The following is a 26,118-nucleotide window of genomic DNA, read 5'->3' as shown; positions in this document are numbered from 1 at the left end:
TAGAAGATTGCGAGGACGAGATAGTTCGAGATGCGTTTACGGACGTAGTGGGGACGTAGTTTGCGGTCATTGCGCAACTGAAGTGGCTTGATAGCGATTCTGCTATCCAAGTGTTTAGGATAATAGAATAGGTGAATTGTCCATCTGATGAATTCTTCGTTGCGGTCGGTTCCGCCACACATTTACGCAATCTTTGCTCTGAGATAGAAGAGTCGTGTAAAGATGATACGAAAGAACATTCTCTCGAGTTGAATGTTGGTGGTTGACCCTGAAAAGTTCAGGAGAGGTTGATTGCGCAGGACTTCTTGGGGACCAGCGAGGGATATGTTCAAGTATTAACGGCTTGTTTAGATCAGATCGGGCGTCTGGGGGATACTGTATGTAAGCACTAAGCACATACAGAGGAATTGTAAACAAATCGACGTGGGGGTCATTACGGACTTCAAACGGTCTCCAGCTCCGGATATCGCGGATAGGCATCTGATTTGCCAGCTTGTAGCACCAGGGAAGAGAAATACTTTTCACGATACCATTCATATGTCGTATTAGTATACCTGGTATGGGACGGTTTCGTTAAAGTGATTCTGCAGCTGTTTTCTAACATACGGTCAATTTCACACGACGTCATCATATGTAAACGGCATATGGCCTGGATATGCCATGGCCACCCACGCTGAGACAGCCTTTAGGGCCTTTCAGTATGCATGTAAGTTGCATGCACTATAACTGTCAAGCCACAGTGGTTTCAATACGTTCCGATTGGCGCTACTTCCACCGGTCCCACTCGATTGCTGCTATCGAGCGGAAGTCAGACTCGTTGCGTCAGGCTCGGTTGCGTCAGCGGCAGCGGATGCCATTTCACGAGTCAGAGCTCAAAGAGGCATGAGGAAGCTCACCAGACTCTGAGGGTATGATTCTGCGGTGTAGCTGTCCGTGGAATGCGACATTCCCAGTCCCGCTACCTTCGTGGAAGTGTGAGATCATTGGTAAGCTGTCTGGTGAAATGTGAGGCACTGTGCTGGGAGACATGAAGTAGATAGTGGTGCATATTAGTAAGTTAAGCATCTAGATCAACAACAAGGGTGATTGAAGCTTCCAATGTCCTAAGCTTCAAAGACTGTTTCCGTCCCTGATACCTATCGATATCCGCTCGCACTCTTCGTATATTTTAGATTTTAGAAGCGAATTACGCATGCTGTTGGTAGTGGTCATGATTTCTTATCTACCGACTTATCGATACTGAGTGCGTCGCTTCCGTTCGGCTTCTTTTAATCTCCGGAACCTCCGTTCTACGATTACCATCCGCTTTGAATTTGGAGATTGCCAGTGCTCGGAACTATCTAAAAACCGGGGGTGGCTGGCCAACCTCCGAACATTCTAGATTACACACGACTTTTCTGAATCTCCAAGAGGGCGGCTATTTCGTGCCGACATGCTGTCTCATCAGGGTCGTTTCTGCGCTATTGGGGCATGCAGGCATATACTGTTGCTATGCTGGGAAATAGCACTCCTCATAACAGCGAATGACTATCATTACTTGAGAGTCTCATGAATGGAAGGGCACCTGTAAGGTGAATGTTTATTTTCTTATAATCCATTTGGACATAGCCGTTCTCCATCCATTGGTAGTCCCATCTGGATGCCCCCTCCCCATCCCCTCTCCCAGCCGTGTCTCTATGGGACCCAATGTCAGTGTCGAATATCTGGACAGCGTCTGGGCCATGGTAACCAGTTCGTCCTTCTCTCGGCTGACATTGACCACCCCCTCTGTCTCCTCCCATCTCTGTCCCTGACCGGCGAATGTCTGCCTCCCGTCTCTGTTTACACTCAGTCTGGTATGGGTCTGATGTTACTCTTCCACGTGGTCTGTGACCTTGGAGGTCACGACCTCGTGCTGTAAGTGGTCGTCAGAATAACGTCCTAAATGTTACGTGAGACCGGCCCGATTCGTTGGTAGTGTCATTGCAAGGTGTTACTGCATTGAAGTTTACACTCTTGAGAATTAATGGCAAACATTCTTAAGGTCTTTCTCACAGGTCATTGGGTGTGAATGTGTTAGTTGATTACGGAGCGAGCGAAGCGAGCGTAGTCTTTCCTTAGATTAACGGAAATTTCTGAGTATGAGCGGCCGGCCGGCCGGCCGTGGTCACGCTTTTGCGAGGCTTATATCTCAGCAACCACTTGACCGATTTACACGCGGTAATTTTTGTAGGGTAGCTTCATTCCTTCTACCAAGTATTGGACTATTCCCGATGCATGTGGGTGACCCCTTATGCACGTGCCACGTGCAAAACGAAGAGGTGTCACTTTTGTAATTGTTGCAATATCTCGGTAACTACTTGGCCGATTGCGCTGAAAGTTGGCATGTAGGTAGGCACCCACTAGGCACTGCATATACATGTGCCAGAGTTGGGGTGCTGCTGCACGTGCGCACGTGCAGGGGTCGTTTCCAGATCTCGAGAACGGCTGGACCGATTGCGCTCAAATTTGGTACACGGTTAGGGACCGGTTAGTAGGGTGCCGTGCAAAAGTCAGTTGGGACCCATTTTGCACGTGCGCACGTGCAGGGTGCCGCTTCCAGATCTCGAGAACGGCTGGGCCGATTGTGCTCAAATTTGGCACATCGCTAGAGACCGGTTAGTAGGATGCCGTGCACAAGTCAGCTGGAGGTACCCTCTCGAAATTTCGCACGTGCAGGGCTCACCCTCTCGCTCGCTCCGTTAGTCGCCCCAAAAGGCGTTATACTGGTTTTGAATTTTTTTTTTATAAATTTAATCCGAACCTTTTGATGGGAAGGATTCACAAGGACAGAGCCACCGCTAAGCGAAGCTTGTTGCGATGACCCTGCCCTCTACCCTCCGATCGCGCAATTCCGATTCTATGGCAGAATTTAGAGTCCAAAGTTTAACGTGCGCACAAAGCCGCGCACGGCCGGTCCCCTCGCTGACTTCGCCTGGCTACGGCCTGCCACCAACCGCAACCATACCTGTCAGGAGGCCCATAAATGTCGAGCGCCCGTCGCGCTTCGAACCCGGACTGTCATAACCGGGAACGCGTGCTCTCACCACGCGGAGTCCAACGCTCTAACCAACTGAGCTACGGGACCGGCGAAGTTACCGCCAAGTTACCGGCAAGAATACCGCCGTTACCTAACTTCTGGACGTCTGGCTCATTTTCCTGGCTGTTACCGATTACCCAGCATCCACCAGTCTGTGAAACAGCCTTCATAACCTCATTGGATCTGCATTGTCATTCAGTTCCCATTGCAATGTCCAGAAGGCTCTACCCACCTCATACGTCTAATCGCACGCTGGTGAACGCCACATTAGCTTCTCACCACGCACATGGTCGGTACACTGCAGGGTCCATATGTACTCTGATCGCTGCATCTCTCCTCGACCTCGTGCACCGCTGCCAGGGGCCCGTCGCTGTTCTCTCGCTCATACCACCGAGACCCCCGTTGGATATACGCGGCTCTTTGCAGTCTGCCCGGCCGCCGCGATAACATAGCAGCAGGCAGATTACTGCCAGCCGTGGCCGTGATACGTCCTCAGCTGCCGAACAACGTCACGTCTGAACACTAGCGCTCGTTCCGTCCGACCCGTTACGTTCGGCCCCGTCACGTTCCTCCTCGCACCGTCACGTCGTCACCTTTCGTCACGGTTCTTCGTTACGAGCTCAGTGGGGGTTTCTGTTACGGGAATGGTTGCTTAGCTGGTCGGCTCAGGCTAGAGGCACGCTCCAAGTCGGGGATGAGATGGGGAGGGGCTGGGGGAGGGGGCTGTTCGGTAATGACGTCACAACCGGGCTGGCTGGTCTGATGACCAGGGAGACGGGTATCGAGTTTCAGATCGATATGGCTCGGGCTCCGGCCGGCATGGCGGCTACGAATTGATCTTGGTTTGGTATCGTATCGGGGAGGCCGGTTCTGTTCTGATAAGGAACGTAAACTTTGAGCGCGGCCAGGCTAGTGCTGGGCAGTGCTGCTCATTGGTCAAGTGGCAGGGATCAGGTATCCGTAGAATCTGTCGATATCGAAAGAGAGGAAGCATAAGATGTAACCGGAAGGGTGAGGTGCAAGTGTGGAGCTGTTTTACGTGTACCTAACCCATGCCACAGCTGCGCTCACCAGCTTTGAAGATTGTACTTACAATGGACAATGCCGAATTCATTGATCGCTCAGCTCATCTAACTATCTATCTTTTACGTTCATTTTGCCCACCCCTTTTTGATAGACAACAACCCCAGGCACAGACAAAGCATATGGTGCCACGAGGGGCCGATCATGCTGAATTGGCCCACGACATCGGATAAAATTTAGGACCCACCACGGGAACATTTGAGCCTCCCTCGTTGGCTGTTTGAGTGATGAATTGCCGACAGCTGTGTCTGCACTTGCAGCCGTGAATATCAAACGGCGTTTGGTGCCTAAGATGTGCCTATGTGCATGTCTTTCTAAGATGTCTATGTGCATATTTCAACTTTTTTGGTGAAAGGAAAGCTTTGTCGACAGTGATTAGTGATTACTACGGGACAACGCTTTGCATATTTGCTTTTCATTAATCAGGGACTGATGGCGATGATTGGTGTAAATATTAATGATGTCATTATTCACTCCGAGCTCCGATTTGATGCCACGCACCCCCTTACCAAGTATCATCGCATCATCATTTACTCCTCTAGTTCCGCCTGCCACCCACTCCACAGCGCCCCCCCCCCCCTCCCACCCCCACCATTACTCTCTGGCCCCACCCCTGCTGTGCCGTCGCGTCGGCCGGCGGCGGGGGATCGGTCACCTCGGCCATGAGCGCCCCGCCCGCGGCGCTATATGACCTCTGACAAGGTGACCGGCGCCGACAGCCATACGCCGGTCGGTGGCTGCAGTGGCCCGGCGCCGCCGTGGTCAATAGAGTGGAAGAACGGGGGAAGGGGAGGCTGTTTGAAGAGGGTCACTGAAACGGGGTGAAATGAGAGAGATTATGACGTGTTGCTTTGATACTATGTGAATTGAAATACAAGATCCATAATGGGATAGAAATATGAAGCTAGCGTGATGTTGCAACATTGAAAGCAAAGTCAGCTGTATGGCGCTATATTTGCAGACTGCGGCGGAGGCATATATTATATGGCTTCGCGCAATCGCCACTCAAATACAGGGTGATCGAAAAAAAAGTGTCACCCCTAATTTAAAAGCCATCTAACTCGCGATTGGTTGGCCGTACGACTTTGCGCCAGGCAGCATTGGAAAGAGCATACAATTTCCTTTCGAATGGATGTAAATATGCATGGTTTATGCCGCAAACGAATATGTAGCTATTCAAAAAGTATGTAAGGACGCAATTTGGCGTGTTCAAAAGTTTGGTTGTGTAAATTTGTACTTTTGACAGAGTTTTTGATCTGACAGCTCACGTGACAGCTCACGTGAGCATTTTTCTTAACTGTTCCATGGTTACCGCTGCATAAAATTGATAATCCGGTAGTGCAGGTTGTCGCAATGTTTCGCTAGTTACCGGCGAGTTTGTGAATAATGAGGCCGCATGTTTGCGAGGAAGTTCGAGTGAAGTGAAGTTCAAGGAACTTCGAGTGAAGACGAGTCTAAGGTCAGCTGAGAAACAGTCTGCAGTGAACAACATACACTCCATGTGTAATGTGTAAGGTGTGTGTCATGTTGGGTTACGATACCTACTCATTGTTCTCGTTCAGCGGTGTCTGATCCCGTTCGATGAATCTCGTTTCACGTGAAAGCCGCACATTGACTGGTTTTTGAGCCTATGGGGACATGATTTGGAATAGAAAACAATCATGAATACATTCAATTGAAAAGAAATTGCCTGCTCTTTCCGATGCTGCCTGGCGCGAAATCATCCGACCTATCAGTCGCGAGTTATGTAGATTTTAAGTTAGGGGTGACACTTTTTTCGATCACCCTGTATATTGGCCTCTTTGGCTCTTGGTGACCTCCATATAAACATATGTCTCCCCTATATGCCTGATCTCTCTACCCACCCCGACTCTTTCTTACCCCCACCGTTCTCTATCGCCAGGTTCGCTGAGCTGACGGCCAGCATATTCCTACACCTGGGTGTCAAGGTGTGGCTGTTCGCCAAAATCTGCCCCACGCCCTGGGTGGCATTCGGCACACGCTACTACAAGGCAGCCGCCGGCATCATGGTTACGGCCTCACACAACCCCAAACAGGACAACGGCTACAAGGTCTACTGGGACAACGGCGCCCAGGTGAGCCATCCCGAAACGGGACAACAGTCCTGAGCGGGACAACAACCCTAAACGTGACGATAACCCCAAACAGACAATGGCTACAAGGTCTACTGGGACAATGGAGCACAGGTGAGCCATCCCGAAACGGGACAATAACCCCAAACGATACATGAACCCCAAACGGAATAATAACCCTAAGCAGTTGAACAACCCCAAACGGGACAACAGCCCTAAACGGGACAGCAAACCTCAAACAGTAGAACGGCTGCATGTGGATGGAAACAAGATGAGTGCACCCCTATACGGGAGAACAGCCCCAAACGGTACAACAACACAAACAGCATAACGGCTTCAGGGTGTACGGTCTACGAGGAAAACGGAGCTCGGCTCGGGTGACCGTAATTTAGCTGTGCTAGCTCGCCACTCACCCAACAAGTGTTGGACATAACTTATGAACTTCTTTATGACTTTTTTATGCTATGCTTTACTAGGTTTGCTTGTCTGTCTCCCCACAGATAATCCCTCCGCACGACTCTGGCATCCAGTCGGCGATCCAGGCGCTGCTGGAGCCGCGCGCCACCTCGTGGGACACGTCCGTTATAGGTGGCGCCACCGACCCGGGCCCCGAGCTGACGCCCGCCTACATGGAGCGGCTGTCGGCGGCCATGCGGCAGCCGCAGCTGAACGCCGACAGCCCGATCCGCTTCACCGTCACCTCCATGCACGGAGTGTCTCACCCGTACATGTGTGAGGCGTTCAAGGCGTGCAACTTCAAGGTGAGGGGTGGAGGGGCAGCCGGCAGGGAAGGAGGAAGAACTGGTTGAACCGGAGGCTATTTTGATGCTGGTCCTGGTGAGGCGGGGAGAAGGAGAGCGGTTGCTTGAAGTGTGACTAGATTAATGCGTTATCGTTCGGTAGAAGTCGATGAGGTCTATGATATACATAAGGCGTCTATTGTAGAAATCAAATGGTGCTTCGTAACGGTGTCTAATTGTGCCCGGCGTGCCACCCTTCCACACCGCTGAGTTCTGACTTCTCTAACCCCTCTGACCTCCCCTCCCCCCTCCAGCCGTTCATCCCTGTCAGGGAGCAGATGGAGGCGGACCCGGAGTTTCCGACCGTGCCGTTCCCGAACCCGGAGGAGGGTAAGTCGGCGCTGAACCTGGCCATGGCCACCGCAGACGCCGGCGGCAGCACGGTGATCCTCGCCAACGACCCGGACGCCGACCGCCTGGCGGTGGCCGAGAAACAACCCAGGTTCGTGGCGCCGCCGCTAGGTGGCAGGCAGAGTAACGGGCTGACAACCTTGCATGAACAGCTTATGACAGTGACGTGGAGGTTAGGCTACTTTGAACGGGCCTGCGATCATCAGAACAAGATAACCGGTCTTGAGGTCTAATCCTTGTTCAGGCTTTGGAATGCATCCTTCCCGGGTGATGCGCTTGATCGGCAGGACAGGCTGTCCCATCGGGCCACTCGCGTCCCTTCGGTACACTGCCGTCTCACCGGGACAATCCCGTCCCACCAGTACGGCACCGTTCCGTGCTTCTATCCTTAGGATACTGAAATCCTTCTCCTCCACGCCGCAATCCCTCTCCGGGCTGGACAGGCAACTTTATCTCATGCGGGCTGCTCCCTTGGAGCGGCACCGCTGCTCCCGAGGGAGCGCACCCCGTAGCCGGGTTCAGTGAGTGCCTTGGGGCTGGGTGGCCTGTCCTCTGGACGGGCTCAGCCCCGGCGACTCACTAGGGTGCCTGCCCAGACCAATGTCTCCCCCTATATCCTATCATCCTCCCGGCTCTGAAATGGTCTCATTGGACCGAAAGAGCCTAACCCAACAAAACAAACAAACAAACAAACCAGTACGGTCTCTGCTGCTGCTGCACACCGTCGGTGGTCCACTCAGCCCAATCCTATTCACTACCCTATCCATCTCATATTTCTTCAATAGCCTTTGCAGACCGAACAAGCTTGCTCTCAACAAAACAAACTGCCTAAGATCGTAGCGTTTAATGTTGTTGAGCGCTTGTGCGAGGAACATTAGTAAGAGCAGTTTTAGTATCATGTGACCTTTCCTCGTAAAATATAAATTAGCAAAAAGGATATATTGATATTGATATTTCGATCACAGATCTTCGTCGGAATTGTTAACAAAAGCCTCCTTTTCTTCAATCTCCGCCTTTTGTTAACAATTCCGACGAAGATCTGTGATCGAAATATCAATATCAATATATCCTTTTTGCTAATCTATATTTTACGACCTTAGACGGTGTTCAATGTACTGGTCGGTGCCCAACAGCCCTGGTTCGTTGCGAGGCCGCTAGATGGCGTGCAGGGTACCAGAAATGGGTGGAGATGTCGGAGGCTAACGAGACTCGAACTATGGTTGTGAGGATAGAGGTGCCAACCAGAATGCGGTGTTGATGCGTAGGCGGTGCTCACCCGTGTTTGATTGCAATCTGGGAGGCCTGAATTAATAGCAGGATAAAGCAATCATTATCGACCAGATTCTCCAAGAACGGTAGCTGACCATTTTGGCTTCCGTTCCGTGGTTTCCGTCCTCAGCATAATCAATATCCTTTTCCATGCCTAAACCTCCTGTTCCGGGCTGGACGGGTAATTTTATCATATGCGGGAAGTTCCCTAGGAGCAGGCTCGTAGCCGGGTGCGGTGGGAGTCAGGGGTCTAGTGGGCCTGTCTACTGGATGGGCTCAGTCCCGGCGACTCACCAGGATGCCTTACCCAGACCAATGTCTGCCCGTAATTCCTAGCATCCTCCCGGCTCTGCCATGGTCTTAACCCGCGCATGACTGGGGTATTTTCCATAACGCGAGTGACTGAGAGGGGGGGCTCTCCAGAACCCCCCTTCTATCTCTGGAACTACTTGACCGATCGTCAAAATTCAAACGGCGTCTGATAGCCCTGGAAAAACTGTCGAGCGAAACCTATTTTCATTGACCTCGAGGTCACCGATGACGTCACAGGTCAGGTCAAAGTAAAAGTTATCGGCATTTTTGCTTGTTTACAATTTAGGCTCTGGCCGCCGGCTAACATGTCCGATCAGGCTCATTTTTGGTTTACGCACTCCTTGATATATGCCTTAGATACCCTGAGGGTACCGAACTTTTACTTCGGATTTTTCAGGTCAAGGCCAGGCCATCCTAGGTCACGAAAATTGTATATCATGTATCGGTCACGTGACGCATGCTTTATGGTCCATTTTACACGTATATTTCGAAAATAATGTCTGTGTCATTTCAGGTCAGAAAAGGTCAAATTTTGAAAATGAAATTTTTCAACAAAAAAGGTGCCCATCATATGCAGTTTGAGCTCAGAATGGTGCCATTTTTATTGCTGTAGGATGTCAAAAACGTACTAAAAATGGTTTTGAAAAATATATAATTGTAAAATTTTGGCAATAATGCAAATAACTTGGCTATTTTTGAAGATAGGTATTGGGCTGAAACCTGCTAGAGCAAATTAGTGTGTGACTGTGTTCTGTTACATATATTCCGTTTTTTGCGAAAAATTAAAAACTTTATAAAAAAAAATCAAATTATATATTTTTTGTGATTGTAAAAAAAAACGTTTTCCAAATTTTCAGAATTTCGAAAATGCGAGATAGCAGTTTGATAGCTACGTGTATTTGTAGTTCACTGGTGCAAAGAAATTGGATCTAGCTTTAAAACTAAGCTCTTGAGAGCGTTTGCCGTAATTCAATATTTTGCATCAAAATCGCTCGACATGACGTCATTCTGACGTCATTTCCGACCAAACTATGGTAGCTAAAAAGTTGAAATTTTAACACAAGGTGTCAAATTGATGCCTCTGAGGGTACTGCAAGTTTCGTGTTGATCCGTCAAACGGTTTAGAAGATATTGCCGAAAAACGGGAGGGGGGCTCTGTGGAGCCCCCCCCCCCCCCCCAGTCATGCGCGGGTTAATAGACCGAAAGAGCTGAATCCAACAAAACAAAACAAGCAAGACCCTTACGGAGGCGTATTTGTGGATTTTTTCTTCTGTCACTCTGGGTGAGCCGAGATCAAGTCCGCCAATGACCCATCTGACCACGATTCGCACGTGTAAAGCTCAACTCTCGCTTGCTTGGTTGTCGCCCCAAAAGGCGAGCGGCTAGTGTCAGTTAATTGATAGTTCTATATCATGCCATTTTGCCAGTTTTTGGTTACATATTCCACTAGGAATGTATGAAATGGGTACCACCATTGCGGTAGATGGTTAGTTTTTTTTTTACTCTGTTAGTGATCTGCTCTGTAATCCCCCCAGTTGCAAGGGAGGATATGTGGTGGACCGCCCCAATGCCTGAATGGTAGTGCTGTCCGCCCCTGCATGCTCCACCTGTCGTGAGAACAAGGGTTGAGCCTCTGCGCCGTTCGCACCGCGCCCCAGGCGAAACTGCCCTGCGCTTTTACGGCGCTCGCGTTACATAAGTCAGCGGGCCGGCGCTGGTGGAGCCAGGGTCCGTGAACTCTGAATTCTGCCCTTATCCTTGAATTTTCGGTCCACCAGCCCCGGTCGGCTCCACCTGGGCTGTTGGAGCCAGGGTCCGTGAACTCTGAACTCTGCCCTTATCCTTGAATTTTCGGTCGGGCGTTAGGAGTTGTAACGAAGGCAACAGCTGCACTGGGCGTGCAGGATGTCATAGACGGAAATGGTGATGGGAACTGATCATGCGCTGGTGCAGCGAGATAATTTTCCAATCGGCTATCCCACGGGAGGAAGCTAACGCGTCGGCGCACCATGAGTGCGTCAGTGCAATGTCCCTATTTTGTCATCACATGGTCCTGAAGAGGGCTCGATAGGTCGAAAGGGTCGTCTGACTAAACAGGGTACCCATGTCAAGCATTTTGTTTGCACTCAATGGTAATCATAGTTCATGAATTTCTGAATGTGGGGGTGGGGTTATTCCATCCTCCCATTCTACATTGACCTTTGAGGAGCTCACGACCTGACAGATTGAGAAAGATGAATTGGTAATAAAATGGCAAGATTTAGGATCGTTATTATCATTTATTATCATTTAATATAAACTAGACTTATTATCAAGTTTATCGTTAAAGATAAAGCTTTGGATACTTACAGTATCTTGATCACTGTCGATGGCATCATGTCGTCGATCAGTGATCAATGTCGATTAAGTCAAACACTAATCAAGATACGGTATGTATCGAAAGCTTTGTCTTCCAAAGAAAATTAAGTTATTATCGTCATTTTATATCCGCCATGGATCCGTTACCATGAATTGGTTAGAGTTGCCCTTTGTTCGAGACCGCTCATTTTCACACTTATTGCCTGTCAGTATTCAGCATAATCTACTTACGGTAGTGAATGCTATTGCTTATAGACGCATCTCTAATACGCCAAAGGTTCGTGGTTCGCAATGACAGTTTTCTAGAAATATCCAACATTCTACAATTTAGAAAATAGTATCCTCCGCAATGGATGTTTCACATTTTTCACGTAGGTCTTCTGAGGTCAAATTGCTTAAGTAGTATTACTAAGCCTCTAGTGCAATATGTGTCTGCCCCAATGGGTTTGTCGACACCTTTACCCTTCCTACCGTTAGTGAGAGCCCTGCCGGGGCCGTGCCGCTTGCTATTTGTGTATGGCGGGGGTGGCCTGCGGTCAGTGGCAGCCAGTGGCGTTATATAAGTCGGAGCGTCCGCCGAAATGTGTCACCGGTTCATGGACCAATTTTGACGCTCACTCGGAGTACTCGATCGGGCAGTAGAGGTCAAAACTGGAGATGCCAATCGGACACCAGCTAGGTATTGTTTTGTCAATTCCTAGCTAATACCAAACCGGTATTTTGTCTTTTTCAGTTTTGATGTTTTGGGCGCAAAATGACCACCGCAGTCGACGCGCTCGTAAACCCTCATGAACGAACGATCAGTTTTGATGTATTGTTATTTTGCTGGTTTCATGAATTCCCATGCTTTTGGCTGGCACCTATTTGGCTTGGTTACCGTTTCCCAATGAGCTAAAATTCGCATCACTAAGGTCACAGCTTCCCCCGCACACTGTCGACCTTAATATGGCACCAAAAGGTTACCAAGTGACAAAACTGTTGCCTATTTTAGCGTTTTGGGGCCCGCTGTTGCATAACTCTGTGCCACGTGTCTCATGTGGCTCTCATCGCCCAGCCAGTGACCTCTTTTGTAATTTGTTTTATTAATTCGTCCCGCCATGGACTTAATTTCTCGCGTATACAGTTGAACTCTTAAACGCCGCATGCCGTCTGACATACGAGCTGAAGTATTTAACGACAGCGGCTGTTCACTGATTTGAATGCAATGCAAATGAGTCTCTGTTACAATATTCAGCTGTTTGCGCATTCAGCTGTTTGTCAATTCATTTGTTTGTATCCCACGCACTCGGGGTGGCGCGCGGTAATCGGGTATAGAGTTTATCCCGGAACAAAGTCCTAGGGTGATGGGGAGCGGTGAGTGGCCGGGTGGATGACCGCTGGTGTCCTGAATAATATATAACTTAATCGTATATGTATATTTAAACAGCGTCGTGACCTGTGCACGAGATGAATATAGCAAACAAAAAGTAACTAAAAATAAAGTGTTCATTTAGCGATGTACGATGGGCGATGCGTACTTAGCACGGCAACTATTTTCAGGCAGTGAACCGTTTGAATGGAGGAAGCATGGATTTAAACTGGTAAGAGTTATCAAGTATTTGGCTGCAAACAAACGGCAAAACAAACGGCTGGATTAATTAACTCTGAGAGACCTTCATAAGAGAAAAAACGGCCGTCGATATATGCATAACATGATGGTTAATTTTCAGCAATATAGGCACAATGAGGCGCAGCTAAGTTGCCAAATTCGGTTCATCGCAACGTTTGATTTTAGCCTTTCCTCATCAATGTCTCTGTGCCCACCATACGGACCATAATATACTGAAAACGTGAAATTTAGCTGGCATTGCCCTACCATTGTGTTTCCACATGATTGTGTTCAGGCATTTAATTGCCATTTACGATAAGGGCTTGGTACCGCTGTTGTGAATAAATTATCATTGTGCAGTAATTGATAGCTCCGACCAGCCGTGTACCCATGGACGCCTCCTCTGGGAGTCACGTGTGCCGCGGTGTCTGAAGATAGTCATCCCGGCTGGTGCACAGAGTTTGACCCTCCTCTGACCGGCCCCGGTCCGAGCTGCAGGGGTCCCGGAGATGAGGCGGAAATGGTGAGCAGAGAGGCGACCCACGGCGTCGGGTCGTTGCTCTGTGGGGAGTGCATGGACGTGGAGAGGTGGATGGGCCAGGGAGGAAATCTTATCTGCGATCCGTGCACTCTTGACGAAATGATGGACGACAGGGAGGATGCACGGATCGGCTTCAGTCCGATCTATGACCCCGGAGAGCAAGAGATGGTGGGCGTAGCTCGGGCCGGGTCGGTATGACACCGACAAAGCTGCTGGATGTGATAGCTCTCGAATGTGCGGCTGACTGGTATATGGCTACTGTGATTAAATTGGATAATTTCCGATCAGTGTACGAGCTGCAGGCTAAGCACAATAGCACGTCAGTAACCTATCCCGAGAATATGCGTGTCACACCGATATCCCAACGTCGAAACTATTCAGTGTGGGAACGGTGGGCGCCTTTTGCGGGATTTGCGGGCGCCTTTTACAATACCTGACGCCTACGTTTCCTCCCTGTCGGCCTGTTTTATAATTATTAAGGTTTTTTAATACTGTCCGCCGTGGGAATTTCTGCCGCATCTGCACTGTTGCTATTATTACTTTAACTTGCCAGCAGCCGTTTGTGGCAGGACATGGGATTTTAGTCATTACCGTTCCTTCGAAATGCACAGGCGCGATATGGTGGGCTGGTTTTCACTTGTCTTTGCAACTTAATAACCAGGAGTTCCCATGGATACCTACTTCTGGAATTGGTATGCTAAATTAGTATGCCAATCAATTACCGCGTGCACACGCCATGAAATCACCAGTACACAAATTGAACGGGTCATTCGCAGGCTATAAATCAATCAAAGTTCAACAAAGCGCAGGGTTTACAAACGCATCTACCACATGTTTAGGTATGAAAGTGATTTTGAAAATCATGATTTTGGCGCAATAGCTTACTAAGGTTGAGGATATTCATTAACTTGTTTGAATGTGTCTTGAGTTTGGCTTCGTAACCTTTTACCACATAACCGCGCCTAAAACTGAACAAAAATGCATACCTATCCTCATTGAATGAACCGACAAATGAGTATTTTTTCCATTGGATCGCATTATACAATTGTTTGTTTTAATTGTTTTGTTGGGTTAGGCTCTTTCGGTCCAATGAGACCATTTCAGAGCCGGGAGGATCATAGGATATAGGGGGAGACATTGGTCTGGGCAGGCACCCTAGTGAGTCGCCGGGGCTGAGCCCGTCCAAGGACAGGCCACCCAGCCCCAAGGCACTCACTGCACCCGGCTACGGGGTGCGCTCCCTCAGGAGCAGCGGTGCCGCTCCAAGGGAGCAGCCCGCATGAGATAAAGTTGCCTGTCCAGCCCGGAGGGGGTTGTGGCGTGGAGGAGAAGGATTTCTGTATCCTGAGGATAGAAGCAGGGAACGGTGATGCATTATACAAGGTGTGGTGTGCTAGCCCTACCAGTGACCATGAGAGACTATGAGTTATGAGTGGCCATCCCTTTTTCTCGTCATTTTTTGTTTCATCTAAAAAAAAAGTCATAGAACAAATCGACCTGACACAATGCATTCAACTTGTATCGCTGGGACGCCAATGACCGCCAAGTACCATTACATAATGGATAGGTCAGGGCCCGAATTCACAGCAGCTACTCTGTGTTTACTCGACCATCCGATTCAAACATAAGCAAACCCTCGTCAGGACGCCAACTCTGGCACCTTTGGCCTGTCGACCAATCGCCATTGTGTAACTGTGTTAGTTATGTCCATGGCTGAACGTGGCGTGCAATCCTTTTTGCTTTCATTTTACATTTATTTAATACATTTTGCTTTGAAGCTACGGTAGTAGTTAGTTACACATTGATAACCCAGCATGCAATCCTGGCACGTAAGGTACTGGTTATATAAGCTGAAAATCAGGAGCGTAGGTACTCTGTTTCATGTGGAATGAAATAGATTGTCTGATCCTAAATGATGACCCTATGATCCCAAAACTGCAGTTTGTTGACATGAAGGGTTACCGTATTGCTTGCTCAGTGCTCATGACACTATACTACCTGAAGTACTATTAGTGTCTAAAGTTCTATATTATGGTGTAGAACAGCTCCGAGGTATCGGCCCCCGCCTTCAATCCATTGACGGTGTGAACGCACCTTTAGGGTTGCTAGTTTGAACGCGCCGCCATGCATATCGAATTGCCCGTGCTGTTAATTTGTTGCCGTCATGCTTTGTTGTCTCCAGTGAAGCAAGGTGTTGCTAATTCGAACCGGGGACTTACCGGGATACGGGCGGGGAACTGAGTGTATGTTAGCACACCTGTGCAAATACTCTTAGAGGTCTATCGTTCTTCGGTTATTATAGTCTCGTAATAAATTGGTACATGTACTAGAAGAACTGCCAATTTTGTTACCAAATGAGTGTAATGGAACTTGAATTCAGCTGTAAGAACAAAGTCAGTGTTCATTACCTTCATGTGATCACCAACCACGGAAGCAATATGCAAATGCATGTGCAATGATAGATAATTGCCGTTGTTTTCAGTTCCGTCCCACTCACCTCCCTCTCTCTCTCTCTCTCTCTCTCTCTCTCTCTCTCTCTCTCTCTCTCTCTCTCTCTGTCTCCCCCTCTCTCCCCAGCGGCGAGTGGCGTGTGTTTAACGGTAACGAGACGGGCGCCCTGCTCGGCTGGTGGTGCTGGTCCTCGTACCCCTCGCCAGACGACAAAGACACCTGTTACATGCTCGCCAGCACAGTCTCGTCCAAGATTCTGCGCTCCATCGCCGAGAAGGAGGGCTTCCACTTTGAGGTGAGGGGCCGACCGAGAAGACCGACGGCCGGGGAGCGGAGAAGGAAGGATGGAACGGAGAGGGGCAAAGACCTCCGAATATCAAACACGACAATATTATTCAAATGCACTAGAAATTTGAATTATATTTGAATAATTTATTATATAGTTGAATAATATTCAATGTATTTGTGTAGTGTATACTAGGGTGACCCGCGTGCTCCGCAACGCGAAAAGGGATATTTTCGATCGGCGGGTGTTCGGTTGTTCTTGTGTCGGTTGGGTTATCTATCCATTTCGGTCGATTGCTTTTTGACGGCTAAACGTTTTGGTTTGTGGAAAAAATATCCACCGCATCGAGGTGCCCGTGTCTGATAAGCATGCTTTCCACTTCAGAATCTGCCAAATGTGCTTTATAATTGAGGTGCGTAGTTTTCAGACAAATGAAAGGCGTAGATATTTTTCGCTAAAAATCGCTTTGCAGAGGTTTAAAACATTTATATTTTTAAGAATACTGTTGCTTGTCATGCAAACGTGATGATTGGATCTTGGAGAGAATTGAATGCTCTTTCTAATGATAGCATTTTCAATTGTCAAGCGTATCAGGTTAAGCAGCAAATCCCGTGTAACTTTTTAGTGGCACATTTTGGACAAATACCATCTAATTCAGCGATTTTTTCCACATTGTTTTTGATCAATTAGCTTTTCACAATTTTTCCATGAGAGACGGTACATTTTTATTGCTAATAGGCGCTGTTTCAACTCATTCCGTCTGACGATCACCTGAAATTAATATAAATTCCAAAATCCGTTTAAAATGGCACTTTTTGAAATGAAATTGCCCTCACACTTGCACGTGGCGCGTGCCACCCCTGCACCGCACACTATTCGATTGCCCGTTCGATTCTCCACACGATGCTGTTTTCCCCGTGCCGATCGGGCGCACGGCTACCGAGATATTGCACGGGGAACGGACCCGTGTCGGGCAAATTTAGCCATTTTCGCCCGTTTTTGCCAGCCGATTTATACATGTAAAGTCTATGACGCGAATTTGCACTTTTTGGGCACGCGCCACGCGCTCGCTATCGATCCGATCGAGCCGAGACCGCTCAAAGGCACGTTGTCCATCCTTGTTCTATAACTTGCGCAAATTTCAGCGCGGTAGGTGCAACGGTGTGATCTGTAACCCGCGCTACGTAGCACCATGTCGCGACCTTCGTAATAGACAGAAACTACGCCCTCCTCAAATAGTAATATAGACAAGCGGCTGCGCCACTTGCTTTGCTGCGTGGTAAGAAAAAATTGCGGCACCAGCCAATTTGCTTTCGCATGGTGTTCGATTCAAATCGATGTGTCGTCTAGAAGCATAGATATGGACGGAAATGTGAGGAGATTTAAAAAAGAACTGTTCTGAGGGCTTTGTTGGATGAAATTTGGCTGATACGGGGTCAAGACGGGTCAAGGGGTCAGCCCCGGTCACTTTGGGTGAGGCCAGGTCACATAGGTCACCTCTCGTCCGATGGGATCAGCCCGGGCCACTGTTCTACTTTTGCCTCCACCACTACCCCTACCCCTACCACTACCCCTACCACTACCCCTACCACTACCCCTACCACTACCCCTACCCCTAAATCTACCACTACCACTACGCCTACCCCTACCACTACTACTACACATACTCCTACCCCTACCACTACCCCTACCACTACCCCTACCACTACCCCTACTACTACCCTACCCCTACTACTACCCCTACAACTACCACTACCCCTACCCCTACTCCTACCTCCTACCACTACCACTACCCCTACCACTACCACTACCTACCACTGGGTCATGTCAGGTCACATAATAATTAAATTGCGGCAACAGCCAATTTGCTTTCGAATGGTGTTTGATTCATGTCGATGTGTTGTCTAGAAGCATAGATATGGACGGAAATGTGAAGAGAATTTAAAAAATAACTGTTCTGAGGGCGTTGTTGGATGAAATTTGGGTGATACGGGGTCAATACGGGTCAAAGGGGTCAGTCCCGGTCACTTTGGGTCAGGCCAGGTCACATAGGTCACCTCTCGTCTGCTGGGATCAGCCCGGGCCACTGTTCTGCTTTTGCCTCTACCACTACCCCTACCCCTACCACTACCACTACCCCTACCACTACCCCTACCACTATCCCTACCACTACCCCTACTCCTACCCCTACCCCTACCCCTACCCCTACCACTACATCTACCCCTACTACTACCCATACTCCTACCCCTACCACTACCCCTACCACTACCCCTACCACTACCCCTACTACTACCCCTACTATGTACTACCCCTACCACTACTACTACCCCTACCACTACCCCTACCCCTACTACTACTCCTACCACTACCCCTACCCCTACCCTACCCCTACCACTACCCCTACCACTACCCCTACCACTACCCCTACCCCTACCCCTACCCCTACCAACACCGCCGGGTCATGTCAGGTCACAGAATAATTGGATCCAATCAGTAGTAAAATATCAGACTTAAAGTGTCCCCAGCCCTGTCCCTATTCGTGCCATTCCATTACGCTTAATCGTTTTTGTCGGAAATGGCGCTTTGTGACAAATGAGGCGCATTGCAGCAAACGTGGCGCATTTTCACCCGGTGATTGAGCATGCATCTTTGCACCAAATTGCGCCCATATCGGACCATATTTAACAAAACTGTGCGATTTGCGACAAAAATGACGCCCTGAGATAATTATGGCGCATGGCGGCAAACGCGGTGAATTTGTAAAATCGTATCACAAACTGTTCCCATCGAACGAAAATCAACACATTCTCTCGCCACTTTTTATTCAAATTAAAAACTTGCCCATCCGCCAATGCGAGGCACCCGCCACCGATCGGCATGCATTTAGTCCACAAAGTTTGTCGACCCCGGCTCTCAATGAAGATCTACGAACCGATCAAAATTTCATTGGCGTTCTTCCAGCGCGCCCCACGCGCGAATCGTGCACCCCAGCGAGTCGGAACCTAGAAAAGGCGCTGACCCGTTCTGTCACCTATAAGGTGTGCAAATTTCAGCCCCCTACGTCGTACCGTCTGCCCTGTAGCCGTAACAAATTGAACCCACTACACGGCGTGGCGGACAAACAAACAAACAAACAGACGGATCCTGTTCAAATAGTAAGATAGACAAGCGGCTGCGCCACTTGCTTCGCGGCGTAGCCATAGAATACGCAGCAGCCAGTTTGCTTTTGAATGGTGTTTGAATCATACCGATGAGCCGTCTGGAAGCAGATATATAAAGGAATATTCTGATGGCTTAGTTTGATAAAATTTGGGTCATACGGGGTCAAGTCAGGTCAAGTCGGTCATCCCTGCTCACACTGGGTCAGGCCAGGTCACCTTCGGTCAGGCCAGGTCGTATAGGTCACCACGTCACATTGGATCGGCCTGTGCCACACTTCTACTAATTCTACCCATACCACTACTCCTACCACTACCCCTACCACTACCCCTACCCCTACCACTACCCCTACCACGACCCCTACCACTACCCCTACCCCTGCCACTACCCCTACCACTACCCCCAACACTATCCCTACCACTACCACTACCCCTACCCCTACCCTTACCCCTACTACTACCCCTACCACTACCCTACTACTACCCCTAATACTACCCCTACCACTACCCCTACCACTACCCCTACTACTACCCCTAACACTACCCCTACCACTACCTCTAATACTACCACTACCCCTACCGCTACTCCTACCAATACTACTACCACTACACTACCACCACTACCACTGGGTCATGTGAGGTCACAGATTATCATATAAACTGACGAACTAAAAAAAGAGTTTCTAACCGTGCTCCTACTCGTGTAATTCCATTATTCTTAATCATATTTGGTGGAAATAGCGCCTTGTGACGAATGTGGCGCGTTGCGACAAAAGTGACGCATTTGTGCCTGTCCTTTTGTCATGCATTCTTTCACCGAATTGCGCCTTTATCGGACCATATTTGACAAAGTTGTGCAATTTCCGGCAAAAATGGCGCCTTTCGACAAATGTGGCGCATTACGGCAAACGCGGTGCATTTGTGTCAGCGCATTGAAAACTGTCCCCATTCAACGAAAATCAACACCTTCATTCGCCTCTGTTTATCAAAATAAATAACTTGGCCAATCTGCAAATGAGAGGCACCCGCCGCCGATCGTCATGCATTTTATTGTCAAAGGCGATTGAACCCGGCTGCCGATGCCTTGAAGCAAGCTTGAGAGCCGAGCAAAATTTGGAGAAAAAGCACCTTTTTCCAGCGCGTGCCACGTGCGAACCATCCACCCCCCGGGACTCGAACCTCGACACTGCACGTGCGCGTGACGTCATCAACACCCTGCGAAAATTTCAGCCCCATCGAACGCACCGTTTGACCTGTGCACAACGTCAAAGCACCCCTCTGCACGGTGCAAACAGAAACACAGACAGACAGAGTTTCATTCTACAAATAGTATAGTAGATTTGAATAATATTGTCGTTTTTGATATACAAATCTGTCTTGGATAACATACAAAACACCTCTGCCTTACCTGCTACTGAGATATACAGAGGTCTATGGGAGGAGAGGACTGGATATGGGGATGGTCGCAGTTGAATGACCCGCTTTTGTCTGAGTTATGGCCCAGAGATTAGCACGGAGTCTGCAGCAGCTCCATCTAACATTTTGACTGCATGGAAGAATATGTCAGATCTACTCCTCTGATAGGCTTGTTTTTCTTTTGGCTTTGTGCCGGGGTAGGTCAGCTAGCGGGATAACTGTTGGCGGTCTCGTGTTTATAGCAACGTGACTAGGATGGGAGTGTGGCTCCATGACGATGACCTGACTAATGCGAATTTATCACGCTCCGGTTGATGTTGTTCGCTGCGCCTTGTTTATGTCAGCACTTTAGTTAAATGCGATAAATACGAGTGATGACATGGGTGGGTGAAAATTCGTGTAATGTGTGAAAATAATAACAATGGTGGTCGTTGTTTTGCATTACTGGATATTTTTTTCATGAAAGACCATCAGTATAAAGTGAGAAATAAGCTTAGTCATTCTCATTCACCTGCCGTGCGAACCGGCCATGGACATGACCAACACAGCACGGCTTCTTACGAAGCACGATGGGATGCAGCGACCGGTATGACATGACTGTAGTGGGACGTTCAACGCAGGAACTGGGGGATGGATGTTTGGGACATTAGCCTGCACCCGAATGACAAGTGCGATGCATATGCTTTGTCCGGGGCTTAGTATTTTGTACGCCTTGTCGGCAGGACTTTATAGGCGGGGTAGCTGATAGGCTGACGCTGTTCAACAAATGGCTACAACCGCTTGGAATACGTCTGGGCTTGTTTACAGTGGGCATTAGCAAGTGTTGTCCGGTCACATGATCAAAGCAGGCATCGACAACCGGTAACTTTGTTTGTCAAACAGCTCCGCAGCCTCGGAGCTGCAAGGGTGAATCAATGGAGGAAGACTGCTCATGAAAAGTTTATTTGTCTGCTATCCTTAAGCTGTTCTGGTTGCTGCACTCCGTTCTTGGTCGGATATGGGCATGCTATCTAAATTTCGTATTGCGTTGTCGGAGATAGAAAGCGCAATAGAAGTTCGGGGCATGCAAACATATGCTGAATTATAATACCGCCATTGCCGACATGGGTCAAGGAACTTACCGTCGTTTGATGCTCTTTGGCGTTATGTGGAGCTTTTATGTCCCGTCACGCCTAGCTTTTATGTCCCGTCACGCCTAGTTTTTATGTTCCGTCACGCCTGTCCGATGTTGTGAATAACGTGTGGAATTAGTGCATTTTAGTACTGTGGAGCGTTGAGGTGTCTCGTACTTACATGCGCCATCTGTCATACTCTACAGTAGGTACCAGAGCAGTATGTCTGCCCTGCTGCGGTTACGTCTGCTCATTAGTTCAGCCAACGCCGACAGTAATTACCCCATTAACTTCCTCCACTCGCCCCCGTGTGTTCGCCCACAGGAAACCCTGACCGGCTTCAAGTGGATGGGTAACCGGGCCGAGCAGCTGATGCTGCAGGGGAAGAAGGTGCTGTTCGCCTTCGAGGAGGCCATCGGCTTCATGTGCGGCACCACGGTGCTGGACAAGGACGGCGTTAGCGCCGCGCTGGAGGTCGCCCAGATGGCCACCACGCTGGCCAACAAGGGACTGTCTCTGACCCAGCAGCTCGACCTTATCTACGATAGGTGAGGATGGTCAGTTTAAAGGTCCACAGGTGGGCAGATTCCCGTGCTGGCCTTTCACAATGTGAGCCTGTCACTGAGCACGCCAGGGAGGCCTGTACAATTACATTTATTTATTTATTTATTTATTTATTTATTTATTTATTTATTTATTTATTTATTTATTTATTTATTTATTTATTTATTTATTTTACATCATCCGGTCAACCCGCAATAATGGGGCTATTCAAAGACCGTTGTCATACAAGATATATATAAGGCACTCACATCACACTTTGTTAATCATATTACGGACACGAGTTTTAAATGCGGAAAACGAAGTGACGTCAATACCGCTGCTAAGAACAAATTGATTGTAAAAATTTACATTCGTTTCCGTCGGCCGTAGATTTGTCACACGGGTGTCTGTCACGGATGGATGTCACGCATGGACGTCCGACTGTCAGGGATGGATCCGTCACGTGTGGCTCCTTTCGTCACAAGCTACCGGTCACAAGTGCCGTTATTCAAATTTCCGTTCCGTTAACACAGAGCGGAAGTGACAACGGTACCGCCCTCTGCGGTCATGTAACGCCTCATTCATTCCGTGTTAATTTTTTAATTTATTTATTGCTAAAAATACCAGCTGATGTAAAAATGGTGACGACTAAATGGCCAGCTTTACAAACCAATGTGACACGTACAAATGTCACCTAATGTTGAACAATGGATATCGTGCACCGCACCAGGTGCACGGGAAAGCGACGAGGATGCTGATGACAAACTGTAATAAAATTGTACGGGACTATAAGTGAGATTTTGTTTAGATAGTTGACGGGGTTTGTAAATGACCGATTGATTGGTCATTCAAGGTTAACGATTAAATGGTCATTCAAGGTCAAGGTTTGTAATCAATGTCAAGGTTTGTAAATGACCGATTAAAATGACGTAGGTAAATGACCTAGCGGCTGTCGACCGCAAGGTCATTTACGTCCGTTGAAACAGCAGGTGAATGACAATTCATATTTCATTTCTGAAATGGATTTTATACCATTTCAATGTTTCTTTTTTCGGTATTGTTGAGAAAGGCTTCCAATTCACGGTGAACAATTTTTTCATTGCTTTGTGGTCCAACATCGGTGGTTCTGCTTACTTGCTCGAATCGCTATAAGCTCCGAATTGAAATGCGTGACTGTGCGTGCTTCTCTAACCGGGGCGTGGTCGAGGCGTACATAAAACGTAAAACAACGTTAAATCGAGTTCACTGAACTCTGGCAGTGGGTCAGCCTGCTGACCTATCCCCCGCGGAGTGTTGTGCACTGTCAGTCGTAACTCGGGTTTTATCACCAGCCTTGCTTTATTGCCGGCCAGTCTGGAGATGAATTCGGCTCACTCACGCGGATGTTGACTAGGCTATGTGGCGGCCCTCTCCGTGCCGTCTCCCTCCCCGCTACCGGCCCGCGCCTTTACTGCCGAGTGGGGTGTGTTTTATTAACAGACACTACAACTACAACCTGTGAGGTCAGGGTGCCGTCCCCATCACGGGGAAACTTAGTGTCGAGTGGGGCGGCGTTTTGTGGACATCTCGACGGTAACAGCGCCGTCAGCGGCGGGTAGTTCCCTCCGATGACGGTGCGGTAGGCACCCAGAGGCGCGGTGTGTTTGCAGTGGCCCGAAGCGGCTCCTGAAGTGACCGGCGCGGCGCGGTGGTGGGGTGGGTAACCGCTGTGGCGTGTGTACCAACAATGGAGGAACGGTGAGCTAGCTGTAGATGAAAGTCTCGGTCTTATGACCGAAGTACCTCAGAGTTGCGCGGCTGTTGTGCCTTAAAAACCCGTCTAGCGTCATCTGAAACAGAAGAGTGACTTTCCATGCGTGTTAGTGGAAGTTTTATGACAGTCGACTTTCAGTATTAAATGGTATTCTTTCGGTTACTCCTCCGCTCCGTGTTAACGTAACAGGAACTTTAAATAACGGCACTGGTTACCGGTATCTTGTGACGAAATTACCCACACGTGACAGATCTATCCGTGATCTATCCGTGACATGGGCGATCTATCCGACGTCCATGCGTGACATCTGTCCGTGACATACACCCGTGTGACAAATCTGTAGCAGAGAGACGCAAATGACTGCCCTCACAATAGTTCGTTTTTTTTAAGTTTGTCCCTCACTGTAAACGTCTTTTTTGAACACAGCACGAGAATTGCTAGCTGAATTACTAAGAAAACTGGTTGGCGCACATTGATTTCACCAGATTTCACAGACGATCAATTTTATCAACTTTGTTTACTATTTCACAGACTCATAGCTCGTATTTGCCTGTACCTACAGCTCCATTACATCGTCGGTGTTCAAAACTTATTTTGAAAATATTATTCATATCTCCAATACAATGTGCGCCAACCAGTTTTCTCAGTAATTCAGCTAGCAATTCTCGTGCTGTATTCAAAAAGACGTTTACAGTGAGGGGCAAACTTTAAAAAACGAGCTATAGTCTTGTTTCCAAACCATATTGGAACGGGGAGCGAGGCTGCGTTTCAGCTGAAGTATGCATTCTAGACTTCGCAATGTATGCCGCTACCTTTCTGACTGATGCTTCAAAGAGAAATTTCATTTTTGTTATCACATTTTTATCGCACGCTTTTGTATGCATACAATTCTATGTGGGGCCCCGGTCCTAGCTTACATCAGCTCCCCATATCCATCTGTTTGACTCGATTCCTTGCCTCACCTCTGTCCCGGTTTTATGATGAGCCTCACCGTTTCGTTCCGCATTCCTCTCTCCTCTCCGCGGCTCCCGAGCTGACCGATCTGCCTGTGCTCCTTACCGGCGACCCGTGCCCGGCGAAAGGTCCCCGACCCCACCTCCGCGACAGCTGGCAGACAAACTGCCCACACGCTGATCTCGCAATAAGGAGATGATAGGTCACACGGTGCAGATTATTATGCATAACATTTGCTTGGTGGTGAGATGGCGCGGGAGTATCTGAAACTGTCGGCTATCCGTCACTGTCGGTCAGTGAGGACTGGACGGTCAGCGCGCTGACCGCTGACCGCGGGAACACCACTCGCTCCGCGCTGACCTCTGGGGAGCGCAACGGTCACACCAAAAGGGCCTCTCGGGTCAAACTGTGTGTGCCCGCGGGCACCGCCGCCAGCGGGCCGCTTATGCCGTGACCAGCCCAGTGAACGTTTTTGTGGTCGTGTTGAATTCATAATTTTCTGATTTATTTACATTACGATAAGGTATGCTCTTGTTTCGTTTATTGAATTCTTCGAGCTATTTTCACTACACTGTTAGCATGTAATTTATCTCAAACTGATGCATGCATTTAACTACATCCAAAACAGAGTAGCCCGACATACTAGCGGCAGCGATGGATTTATTGCCGTAACGTGGTGATAAGTGATAACACGGGAAGTGGCAGCGCCACCGGGCTGTTTAGGTGCTGCTGCCTGTATTTGTAATTCAGATGGATAAGAACCAAAGGCGGTGGTGACATGGTATTTGTTGGTCCATTACCTAGTGATTGACGTCTAGCATAAGTCGCAGCGGTGTAAACGCGGAGAGAAGCAGGATGTGTTTCTGTCAGTTCGAGGCTTATCGACAGACATTTCGAGGCTTGGCCGTATCATGGACATTAGTATAAGGAGATAACGGTAGCTCTCCGGACGCTGTCACTTGCAGCTTTACCAACGTTCAATTCGTGTGAT

At 48.7% G+C, this 26,118-nt stretch overlaps 1 protein-coding gene across 3 annotated transcripts in view; it reads left to right on the top strand.

Annotated features, from left to right (window-relative positions):
- Positions 1–26,118, top strand: part of LOC122364140 (phosphoglucomutase-2-like) — a 49,170-nt gene that overhangs the window by 1,324 nt on the left and 21,728 nt on the right. For all 3 annotated transcript variants that reach the window (XM_043334256.1, XM_043334255.1, XM_043334258.1), the window contains exons 4-8: positions 6,045–6,237; positions 6,735–6,995; positions 7,289–7,476; positions 16,032–16,200; positions 22,202–22,425. In XM_043334256.1, coding sequence (XP_043190191.1) covers positions 6,045–6,237; positions 6,735–6,995; positions 7,289–7,476; positions 16,032–16,200; positions 22,202–22,425 — 1,035 coding nt within the window. The remainder of the gene's footprint in view (positions 1–6,044; positions 6,238–6,734; positions 6,996–7,288; positions 7,477–16,031; positions 16,201–22,201; positions 22,426–26,118) is intronic.

Source organism: Amphibalanus amphitrite, unplaced genomic scaffold (assembly GCF_019059575.1).
Source record: "Amphibalanus amphitrite isolate SeventyFive unplaced genomic scaffold, NRLGWU_Aamphi_draft 000658F_arrow, whole genome shotgun sequence".
In the NCBI taxonomy this organism is placed as follows: Eukaryota; Metazoa; Arthropoda; class Thecostraca; order Balanomorpha; family Balanidae; genus Amphibalanus; species Amphibalanus amphitrite.
This window is presented reverse-complemented; position numbering and strand designations above follow the sequence as displayed.